The sequence below is a fragment of the Chlamydotis macqueenii genome, chromosome 2, assembly GCF_036417535.1.
Source record: "Chlamydotis macqueenii isolate bChlMac1 chromosome 2, bChlMac1.mat, whole genome shotgun sequence".
Taxonomy (NCBI): Eukaryota; Metazoa; Chordata; class Aves; order Otidiformes; family Otididae; genus Chlamydotis; species Chlamydotis macqueenii.
The window spans coordinates 119,584,943-119,596,700 of NC_141557.1; the positions used below are offsets into that span (position 1 = coordinate 119,584,943).

The 11,758-nt window shown below is 42.6% G+C and overlaps 1 protein-coding gene across 1 annotated transcript; it reads right to left on the bottom strand.

Annotated features, from left to right (window-relative positions):
* Positions 1 to 449: 449 nt before the first annotated feature.
* Positions 450 to 4,128, bottom strand: SNAI2 (snail family transcriptional repressor 2). Its single transcript, XM_010125702.2, has 3 exons — positions 3,739 to 4,128; positions 2,628 to 3,173; positions 450 to 1,697 (listed from the first exon to the last, which is right to left on the bottom strand). Exons 1-3 carry the CDS (start codon positions 3,815 to 3,817, stop codon positions 1,516 to 1,518), a joined length of 807 nt encoding a protein of 268 aa, XP_010124004.1. The 5' UTR covers positions 3,818 to 4,128; the 3' UTR covers positions 450 to 1,515.
* Positions 4,129 to 11,758: the final 7,630 nt, after the last annotated feature.

An 11,758-nucleotide genomic window follows, 5' to 3' on the forward strand; every position in this document is an offset into this window, starting at 1 on the left:
AAACATTACTGAACTCCTGTAAGGCTTCACTTACTTTCATGAACTTTGGATCAGGCCCAGATTTCCTAATGTCAGAGTCTCAGGAAAAGTACTATAATAAGGCAGCTCTAATAGCATCCTTTCAACTGTTAAAATGCAAGAAAGAAGTTTCTTTTAGATGTTTTTGATAAAATATATTTCACAATGATGTCATGCTGTTGTAAGTAGCAAAAAAAGCAATACTGTTTTAAAACAGTAACTGTAAAAAAATACTCTGTATGGTTTAAAATGTTTTAAAATGCAATGGGTATATTCCTTTCTAATCTTCAGTACTTGTGAACTAAGGATTCACCTCTGAAATTCAATTTTATCTTCACTTGGTGATGTAGAGATATTTGCATTTTTCTGTGTTCCAAAGCCTTGATAAACCAGACACGGTTGTTTTCTTCAATTAGAACAAACAACAGAAATCTTACTTAAAAATGTTTATTGTAAAAAAGTGGCTAGAAAACAACATAAATTTCACTTCACACTTTCTTCAAGTTATCTATAGATGCTGCTATAGGCAACAATTCACTTTCATTCATAACACATTCAATCATATAAAAATAAAAATATTTACATTATGTCCACATACTTTACAAAATCATCAATAAAAAAAGGCACTTGGAGGGGTAATGCTGAAAATATTGCATTTCCTTTGTGCATTTAAAAAAAATATTTGTCAAACTCCCGTGAATCCCCTCTCTTGCACTTATTCCCGTTTTTTTTTAAAAAAGATTAAAGTTTAGAGGAACTATTCCATATTAAAAGATGGTCAAGCATGCACCAGGAATGTTTGAAGCTACAGTCTTTTTTTTTTTTAAAAAAGGCACATGCGGTTAATTTGTGGCTTTCAATTTTTCATACATTCTCTTACATGTTTGGTTTTTTTTTTCCTCTCTTAATTATGCAGTTTTAAAGCATTTCAGATCATTAATGAAGGCCTTGGCTTCTAATAAAATAAAATAAGAAACACAGCAATGAATAATATTAAACATTTACTAAGGTAAACTTGGAATACTTTTTAAGGCACCTGAGATAAATGGTGTCCAGCAAAATTCACTTGGGTAGTATTTTTATTAAAAGTTCCACTTAAAATACTGTTTCTTTGGTTGAAATGGCTTGGCAGGAATGTATTGTTACCTTTGCAGCCTTTTCTAAGCAAGAAAAGACAACCTACATTTGGCTTCATCTACAAAGAAAGCTGATAATGCTTCTTCGTTTAGATCTACTTGAAATGTCATGCATGATGTCTTTCCCCATATTTCAGAATTCACGCTTAAGAATGCGAATGTGTGACTGAAGAGAAACTACTGAAAGCTCATTTCTACTGACATTCTAAGTTCTTCCACTATTTCGTTCGTTTGATTTTTTGGTGGTGTTTTGTTTTTTTTGGCTGAAAAGCAGACGAGAAAACGCCTTTGGATTTCCACTTATCATTTGGAACAGGAATGGAGAAATGCATCGAGTCCAGGTAGACGTTGACTGCATGACTCAGTGTGCTACACAGCAGCCAGATTCCTCATGTTTGTGCAGAAGAGACATTCTGGAGAAAGTTTTGGAGCAATTTTTGCACTGGTATTTCTTCACATCTGAGTGGGTCTGCAGATGAGCCCTCAGATTGGATCTGTCTGCAAAAGCCCTGTTGCAATGAGGACAGGAAAACGGCTTCTCTCCTAAAGAGAAAACATCAAGGAAAAAATGGGATAAAGGTTTAAAAAAAGAAGCACATGTTTAGGACAGGTAGAACTTGCTTTTATAGTGAGAAACAAATGAAAAAACAGAAAGGATTTGTGATAATAAAGAATGTGTAATAAAGTTAATCAGGCCACAGATACAACAGCTGTCAGCACTGCTGGCTGTGCTTGCAGAACTCATTCTTTTCAGAATACGCTGCTAAGCGCAGTCTCCGAGGACAAGCTGCTGACACCTTCTGCACCTACAGGTGCAGGCAGTACTTTCAGGTTGGTCTCCTCCCAACACTTTCAAATATTTTCACAGAACTTTTCCTGCTTAGCGGTGTGCGAATTACTGGGGACAAGGGCTTTGACTGAAAAGCAGCAAACAGCAGTACAGACATTACATAGTATCCAGTGTTACACTCAAAATCAACAGGGAAAAAAAAGGCTGCTTTGGTGATGATGTGTTTCTAATTCTTAAGGACTCAAGATAGTGCATGCAAAACTTGCCAATTGCTTAAGGAGCCAGGAGGCAGCCCCTTTCTGTTTTACTGCTTGATTTCAGTGTCAGCTGGAGACTTCTCAAAGTTAGCAATTTGCAAAGCCAGAATGCTAACATAAAATCTTTAAAGTAAAACCTTCAGCTAGTGGAAATGGGCTAAACCGCCCCAAAATTATCAAGGGAGCAATGTGGGTTTATGCCAGTATCTGTCTCACAGTTATAAGACCATGCTCCTCTCCCCTCCCCTCCCACCCACCCCCCAAGAGGGCAAATTTAGCCTTTTAATGACACATTCGAAATTCTGTGGATGCATTTCAAGGTTAGTAAAGAAACACTGTTGTTTCTTCCACCTGTGGAGTAAAATAGCAAAAAGGCATCCTGACATGATAGCAACAAGAAACTGTGATTGCAATGGTTGTTCTTACCAGTGTGAGTTCTAATGTGTCCTTGAAGTAGCCAGGGTCTGGAGAAAGCCTTGCCGCAGATCTTGCAGACACAAGGTAGCGTGTGGGTCCTGATGTGCATCTTAAGCGCTCCCAGGCTGACATACTCCTTGTCACAGTACTTGCAGCTGAATGATTTCCTAGACTGGGCATCACAGTGAAGCTGCTTATGTTTGGCCAAGCCAGAGAAAGTGGAATAGGTCTTGTTGCATAAACTGCACTGAAACTTTTCAGCTTCGATTGCATGGGGGTCTGAAAGCTTGGACTGGATTCTCTCTTCTTCATCGCTAATGGGACTTTCTGAGCCACTGTGATCTTTGGAGGAGGTGTCAGAAGGTGGAGGTGGGCTGACTCTTCCCAAAGATGAGGGGTATCCAGAAAGCGGAGAGAGGTCGTTGGGTAATGGAGATGGTAGCAGCCCAGTTGTAGTCCACACAGTAATGGGATTGTACGCTACTGAGCTCAGGATCTCTGGCTGTGGTATGATAGGGACTGGATAGCTTTCATACAGATATGGGGATATAATCACTGGAGAAAGAAGGAAATTTTAAGGTAAGAGAACCAAAATGTATTTCAAAAGGCAGCAACATTAACATTTTGGGGATTAAAAGGTGCATAAATTAAACACTCAGTATGGTCATCTGAATATAAAGAGGATCAAAGAAATACTATTTCGTACATATATTCTGATAGGCAGAAACAGTGCCTGTGAACAGATAAATCACAGCTGGAGACTGTTTTCGAGGCAGCACGCTGTTGCTACATCTATGCAGCCCAATACAACAAAGCAGTGAAACTTCCTGAAGGGTTTGTGAAAAAGTTTCAATTCCACCACCGGCAGAGACAGAACAGGAAAACTCCCAATCCTCTCTAAGCAACTGAGTTCAAGTGGAGGAGCAAACTTTATGATTCATTCTGGGCAGCATCGACACACTTCTCAAAATTCCCTCCTTGTGAGCAAAAGGAAAAAACAGCTTGCAACGAACGAACCCACTCCTCCAAACCCGAAAAGCAATCCTACCCCTCCTCGTTACTGCCACGCACGACCGCAACCCCAGAAGCGACGCGGTGGAGTTAGATTTCATCTCGTTACCTGTATGAGTGTCCAGCTCGCTGTAATTCGGCTTCTTGGAGGAATTGAAATGCTTCTTGACCAGGAAGGAGCGTGGCATTTTGGACGCGGGGTTTCTCCTCCTTCTCCCGGGCTCTCCTCGCGGGTGGGTGTAACGGTCCCCGGTTGGTGTGCGGTGCACACACACACACGCCCGCACACAATCACAGCGAGCGCATCGGTCCCCGTGGCGTGTCCTGCCCCGCGCGGTCCATCCACCGTGGTCGCGTAGCGGCAAAGCGCAGAAGGCGCCTTGAAAAGTGCTGTAAATACCCGCGAGTCAGGTGCAAAGGCGGGGGGAAGGCTTTTCCGCTCCTCCAATCACTTCGGGATGTTCTCAAGCACTTTTCCAAACAGGCTATGGTGTGGTTTTTTTTTTTTTTTCTCTTTTCTTTCTTTTTTTTTTTTTTTTTTTTTTTTTTTTTTCTGGGAGGGCTCTCCGGCTGCCGGCGGGAGGGCTCCAATCCCCGCTCGGAGGGTTTGGTTCAGGTTTCAGCTCCTCCCGCTGGAGCTGGAGACAGCTGTGAGCCGGGCAGCGAGCTGCGGGCAGAGCGCGTTGTCCTGCTGCAAAGGAGGGGGTGCACGGCCCTCTGCAGAATTTCGGTCTAGAAAAGTGTCTTGGTCAAAGCGCTTTAAAAAAACCGATCGGTTTACTGGTTCAACTGAATTCTTTTTTTTTTTAATTTCTCACAGAAAGTCATAGGCACTGAAACGTCTCTCTCTTTTTTTTTTTTTCCTTTTCTTTTTCTTTTAAAACAAGTCTGGTTTCCAGATGTTTGATATAAGAATTACAACGGAACAAACTGTTCATTAAGGGCAGAAGGAGGTGGGGCGGGGGGGACACACACACATTACAAGATAACAAGTTAGCCGGCAGAGCTAATGGAAGCCTTTGAACTGACTGTGTGTCTGCTCCGCTTGGGAATTGCCTTTGAATAGTCGCTTTTAGGAAAAGCTGGAGATTAGCAGCCTGCCTCCCTAACCTGCCCTCTTCCAGGCAGGAGGGCCGGTGAGACACCACAAGTGAGCTCAAGGAGAGGGAGAAGCCCTGGAAAAGATGACATTTCAGAGCAGGGTGATAGCTTTTCTATAATATGCATGCAACTTCAGACTGTTTATATGAATACTTTCTTTTATACTTTACAAACCTTGACCTTTCCTTCTTGGGAGTAGTTATGTCACTTTTTTTTTTTGCCTATCCTCCTCGAGCACTGCCTAGGAAATTTTCCTAATTATCCAAAGCAGTTAAAAGATGCACAGATAAGCAAACACCCCCCCCCCCCAAATTATAGACTGGGTAATTTTAATGTCTCTTAAACGTCCTTCTCCATTAGGACCTCTTGATTTCCTATGAAGGGCTAATCTGTATTATGTATTTCATTTAGGATGAAAGTCTCTTAAATGTGCCACAGAGTTTTCTGGTTATCTAGACTGATTTAGGGGAGATGTTTAGTCGCAGACAGGTTCTTTAATTTTAAAATATTTGCATTTTGAAAATACGGACAGCTGAATGCTGGTAAATTTCTAACACAAATTACACTCTGATTGACTCTTGGTCTGCCCTCCCCACCCCTTCCCCCCACCTCCTTGTGTATTAACTGCACCTGCCTGGGCACATACCGGTATGCTGTGCCGGTGTGCCGCAAGGGCTCTGTCCTGTCGGGAGGCAGCATGGAGGAGTGTTTTACAGAGACCACCCCAGCCCTTTTCTGCAGCAGGTGTTGGAATAGATGTGGAAAAAAAAAACAATCCCTCTGGTTCTGTTAAGACATGTAAGAGTAAAATGCTTTGTCAAGCTGCGTGGCTTCTTAATCTCAAGGATGCCAAAACAAGTGCAGAGAAATTTAGCCATTTTCAAGAACTGATTAAAATATTCAACTGTTCAGCATCCAACTCTGAAAGGTGTCACATGGATTTCGAAGCTGCAGGGAACGCACCCGGGCTGTGGGAGGAAAGGGAAAGTGGCAAGGAAAGGGACTTCCCAGTTACCTGCTTTGCAGCTGGGGTGGAGGAACAGACGCAGCTCTTCCCAGAAGGGAGAGTAGTGCCTGCAGAGACACAAGCCATTGCTTTTCTCAATGCCACAGAAATGAAGAAACCCACAACACATTTTTTAAAGGTTGAATTTGTGGTCCTGCTCCCCTTTCAGCTCTCTTCCATTTGAGAAGTCCCTGTTCCCTGACAACTCTGGGAAAGCATTGCATTTCAGGATGTGAGGCATTAGTCTGTATCTAAATAATCTGTTACATGAGCTGTGATTCAGACCTTGCGCTGGTTTAAGTTTGTGTGTTGAAATGAATGGAGCCATGCAGATTTTCACTGGCTCGGGATCTGTCCTTTTGTATGTTTGTTAAAAGTAAAGGGTCTGATTCACCAGTGAGGTACTCCCTCTCGGGGCATTTTTACCAGCATAACACTGGAGTGATGCAGTTTGAATTAATTGCGTTTATATAAATCACAGGAGCTTAAGCAGTTAGCCCACTGGCTGAGCTGATTGAAGGATGTTAGGAATTGGATAGAAGGCATGTCATTACATGGTCCTGAAAGGATATTAGCAGCACATACTACCTGAGTGAGGTCTGCTGTCAAAAAAAGGGAGAGTCTGCATGAGGAGTGGGTGAGTCAGAGTAAACAGGTGTTCTGGGTGTTTACGGGAAATGTGGATGAGAGGGCACTCAGAGACGTGCAGCATCCATCCCCGTGGCAAGAAAGGCAACACAAAGGTTGAGTGCAGAAGGCAGGAGGTTTCACCTCCTTGGAGGGGGGACAGGGAGGCACAGGGATTGTGGAGGGTGGTGGATGGCTGTGACCGTCACACCTTCTGTAGGCAAAACCTTGAGCCCACCTCTGAAAAACAAGGCCTAGAGATTCCCTCTCACATTTTACAAGTAGTTGATCTTTCAGGGATTCTTTAAGTTTTTACTTTGAAATCTTGTGTAAAGCTGTCTTGTTGATGCCACTGTGCTGCTCATTGCCTCTCTCTGAAGCAGGTAGGAAATGATCTGAGCAGTTCTGCTACCTGAAACCTTGGCATGTGCTTTGCACCAACAAAATTATTAGGACCAAAGTTTAAACCATGCAGCAGAAATGTTTTCTTTTTTAACCCCCCCCCTTTTTTGTTTTTTTTTAGATCAGATCACTTGTTCATGTACCTAAATAAAAATCTGTGAGCCTCACAGAATCCAGCCTCACTGGATTCTTACAGCTCCACAAAATCCCTTTCCTTGTCAGGCTTTCTGAGAAGGGCAGCAACTTTTGTTATTCAGCTTTCTGGAAATGGAAGGGTGTCTGAACTATGTTTGTTATCAAAGAGGGAAGAAGGACCCAAGCTAAGCCATCACCACCTTGTTTCTTCTTATGACATCATTTATGTCCTTACCAAGCATCAATTGCTGGCAAGATCATGGATCAGAAAATGTTAAATATCTGGATAAACCACAGTAGAATCAAAAAGAATAGTTTCACAATATTAAACGAGTTATGCTGGATCACTATTCCCAGAGCACAATATATTTCTCTGGCAGCGCTTTTAAGTGTATTTTGCCTGAACCTGCCATGGAGCCCATGGAAGGCAGCACAGTGAAATTCAGAGGAACCCCCAGGAGGCAGCAAGCCCAGCAGAGCGTACCAAAAATAGCTCTGGAGTTTTATTGATGCAGGTGACAACTTCCTCTTGGATGGGGTAGAAGCACAAGTAACTCACACTTACAGCGTAGCTCTTGCAATTCATAAGCCTCCAGCATTTCAAAGGAAAGTGTGGAATGGTTAATATGAGGGAAAAAAAATTGATCAGTTTTCAATAGCCAGTTGAGTGTAGAACATATCCACTCAGCTTCAGTTTTACCCTGTGATTTTGTATTTGCCCCCTAGTGCGAGCTGGCATATCCTGGGAAAGTGAAGAAGTGGTGTAACTTTTGGAAGCTGAAAAGGTTTAGTAGAGCTAGAAGGTGAGGAGTACCTCAACTGTGATTAGGTTGGATATCACAGACGAATAAGCCCAAAACTAACAGAGTAGAGGGAAACAATTGGGGAATGGTATCCCTTCCTATTGCCCCAACACATATGCCTTAAGAATTATTTTGAAACACATTTTTAGGATACCTTTTCTTTCATGTTTTGCTCATCCTTCCAAATGCTGACCTGAACTATCAGCAGAAATTGCAGCAAATTTAAAGGAGGACTGTTATGACATCATATCAAGCTCTAGTCTTGTAGGCTTGGAGTTCAATGAGTCAGAATAGATCTGTACATCTTGAAAAGTTTTTCCTATTCAGGTAAAAATCTCCACATTTTGAAGGTTTTGCACCAATAAACACAGCTTTTCTAAAATCAGTAACTTTAAATCAGAGTTATCAAGTATAGTTCTGTAACAGGATCTAAACCTCTGAGATTCAGAAAGATTATAAAATGGGTTTGCTTTTAGGATATGTTACAGAACTAAGCGTTCCTCCACGTTTTGATTACTTCAGGTTTGTCATTCCAGTTTAAGTCTATTAAAGAGATGATGATGGAACCACGAAAGTCTGATTCAGTCTGAACTTCCCAATAAGTCAAGGAGCTTTGAAGTGGGTCTCTTAGAGGTCTAAGCCCATCTCTAATTTTGACATATATATATTTAAAGTAACGTTCATTGCAAATAATCTTGCATTTATTAATAAGATGCAAAATGGTTGGTTTTGGATCAAGTGATTTAGTCAAGGCTGGCTTCTGTATGCTCTCTCCTTCACATCTGTGTCACTTCACTGACTTAAGAGGGTTCAACTTAGAGTCAATTTAGCCCATAATAAAGGAACCTGGTCAAAGTTCAGTTTTCCTATGCTGTTTCTACATGAAGGTATTTTAACAATGGGCCAGATTCCCCTGTCATTCCCATCTGTAGCATCTCCATTGGCTACAGCTGAGCTATTTCAGAGTTACTCAAGCAGAAGTGAGATGTGATTCTAGTCCAATAAATATAAACTCTGCTTATGGGTAGTACTGTGACAAGTGCTCATGAAACAAACGTGTGTTACATCCCAGCTAAAGCTACTACACCCTGGAAAGCAAGACTTTCTGCATCGAATTTCCAGTATGCCATTGGGAATTATTCATGAGAAGAACAGAAGCTGGGGAGCTGCTGGCCTCGGGATGCAGGCAGCCAGGTTCTGCGGTGGGAAGGAGCCATCTGCTGGGCACGGCCACCGCCGGAGGATGCTGCTCGCCACAGCCAGAGCTGTGCCAGCCGCCCCACCGTGTGGCCAACCCCTGAACTGGGGGTGGCCTGGGACCGTCGGGGTGCACCGGGGGCAGGCAGCTACCGTGCTGACTGGGGGGAACTGGGAGAAAGAGAAGTTTTGGGGTGGTGGAAACAGTCGAGAAATTGCTACATCACTTCCCGACTGAGATCTGTGACTTCTCGATTTTTTTTTTTTTTGCCATTATTTGTCTTTATTTGTCTTTTTTTTTTTTTTTGGTCATTATTTCTCTACAGCAAAGTGAGACATGAAGGCATCATTCCAGGTTTCCCACTCTAGGGAATGCATGCCTCTGTGTGTGCGTACAACAGAGATGTACACTTATTTGTCATGTATTATACACACATATTTACAATGTATTTATATATCTATATGTACTTATTTTTGTACATAATTCTAACCTATACTTGCGACCATATTTCAAACACTGACAATTCAATCACATGACAAATATTTATGAGAAAGAAAGTGTCATTATTCCTATTTTACAAATTAGTAACTGAAGCATGAAGAGATTAAGACGGTCATTTTCAAAGCTTTAGCTCTCAAGTGTGTTGTTAATTAAGCCTTGTAGTGCCCTTCTCTCCAACAGCCAATATTCCTGTCTTCAAGCGCTGCACAAGTTGCTGTATCATTTCCCATGTAGCCACAGATATTGTATTTATTTAGAGTTTTCTGACAATAAAGGATTAGGAAAAGTGTAATTTGTATTGTTAAATTATCATGTATACTAACATAACCTTTGTCCGCAGCCCACTGTAGCTTCATAGATTTTCAACTTTCACAGATTTTCAAAATACAATAAAAACTAATTTGCTATCTTTTGTAAATTACCTGCCTGTCCCTTTACTGTAGTTGGTGGACTAGAGTACTTGGATTTGGCCATCTATGTTTTGCCTAGGTTTCACTGCTGATATTCTCATACCAAACACTTCATACAATGGTTAAAGCATTTTTCTTCCATTCCGCAGAAGCTCATAGTCCACTCGAGCATGCCTCAGCCCTCCCAAACGTACCTTCAGGTTCCTCACCACATTGATTTTTGACTGAGTGTCTTTGGAGTAGTGCCTGCCCTGCCAGAAACTGCAAATGCAAGCCCCATCATCATACACTCTTTGATATTAGATTGAATTGGTTGAGATCAACAATTTCCTACCTTTGAACTAAGTTTATATATCTGTATGAGACTTCCTCTTCTCAACCACTTTTCCTACACTCCTACACAACCAGCTACGTTTAACTTTCTCTGATTTCTTCCTTTAAAAGTGCGGACAGACAGTTTCTTGTTGCCTGGTAGGCAAAACTTGCTCACTCCCGTCGCCTTCAGACGTGCAGGGTGCCGGCAGTAGTAGTCGCCTGTGGGATTGAGTTGTCACACTGTGACCGGCCCTGGAGTATGGTATTGTGACCTGGGACCCATGGCTGTGTCGGGGGCTCCATCAGGCAGCGAGATGCACATGGGGCAGCATGCTGTGCTCTGAGGAACAGCAGCGACCTTCCTCCTTCCTGCTGGATTCAGCACTCAGTACTCAGAAATGTGTGTGGTGTATCTGCCACAAAATGCCACTTTCCTGGACAGTTGTCTTAGATTAGTGAATCAGTGAGTATCTGGTTTTGCTTATGTATTAATTGCATATTTATTTGTTCAAAGGCATCAAGCTCATGACTTCGTTTCTACACCTATCCAGCTCTTGGCGTTTCAGTGGCGTGCACTGTAGCTGCACTGCTAGCAGCTGGGACATTTACCTTGTGCATTGAAATGAGCAGATGGTGTCACTTCATAGATTTAGTATCTCTGTTTCTGTATAAATTCATCGTTTTGCTGTGGCAGCAGAAGGTGAGAGCTGCTGGGTTTGCTTCCATGTTACTCTTCTCTTTCGTCTTGAGGCCTAAGGACTTTCTGTAACCCCTGCTGCTCAAAATGATAGTAGTGCTACAAGGCTGATTCACCACCTCTATTGCCTGTTATTCATTCGCTCATCTGTTCATCATCTATTACTTGCACACTGGATCCCAGGCAAGCATTGTACTTGGATATTCTTGCAATTTCTTGCATTGACTTCAAGAGCTCGGTCTTTCCATTTCTCCAGGTCTGTTTGGAAGTTCCCAGGACCCCAGAGATGTCTGGTAGTGAAAATCTCTTTTCTCCTGAGCTCCAGCTCCTTTGCATGCAGACTAATACTCTGCTTCTGGCTCTGTTAAGCTTGATAAAGACATCCTGCACTATCTTCTGCTATCTCCTTAGACAATAACCGTTGCCAGCTGCAGGCCTGATGTCTGAAAGTCCTGTTTTGTCTTTATCTGTTATCGCTGGAACAGCTTTGAGGGCAGGCTGATGTCTGGAGCGTGGTTTTTTTTTTTTTTCCTTCAGTGGTACCTGGCAAAAGGCATAGCACAGATTGTCAGGGGCTGGGTGATTCAGCGTGCCGGAACCTATTTTCGACATTGCAACCAGAAACCTTTTTAGTCTCAGACAAATCAAGCAGTATATCTTCAGGATTACTGCATAGTGACTCCTTTGCAGGGCTCTGTTCCCTGATGAGAGGTTTCCCAAACATCCAAGACATTCTTGAGGGCTTTTCACCACCGTAAAAATGCTAAAGGCTGCAAAACTGAAAAGGCACATCTGTCAACTCTGGTTTCCGTGAGTGCGAGGGTGTCTGGGCTTTCTGCTCTCCCCAGTTCCTTTCTCAGCATCTCCACCAGGCCTGAGGGATGTCTGCACTTCGAGTTTCCTCCTAGCTCTTGTGAGAGCCTTCAGCTGACTA

Coding starts and splice junctions, on each gene's coding strand:
- SNAI2 (XM_010125702.2), bottom strand. CDS start 3,817: ATGCCACGCTCCTTCCTGGTCAAGAAGCATTTCAATTCCTCCAAGAAG. Junction 3,174..3,738: donor CGAGCTGGACACTCATACAG/GTAACGAGATGA, acceptor TTCTTTCTCCAG/TGATTATATCCCCATATCTG. Junction 1,698..2,627: donor ACACATTAGAACTCACACTG/GTAAGAACAACC, acceptor TTTTCTCTTTAG/GAGAGAAGCCGTTTTCCTGT.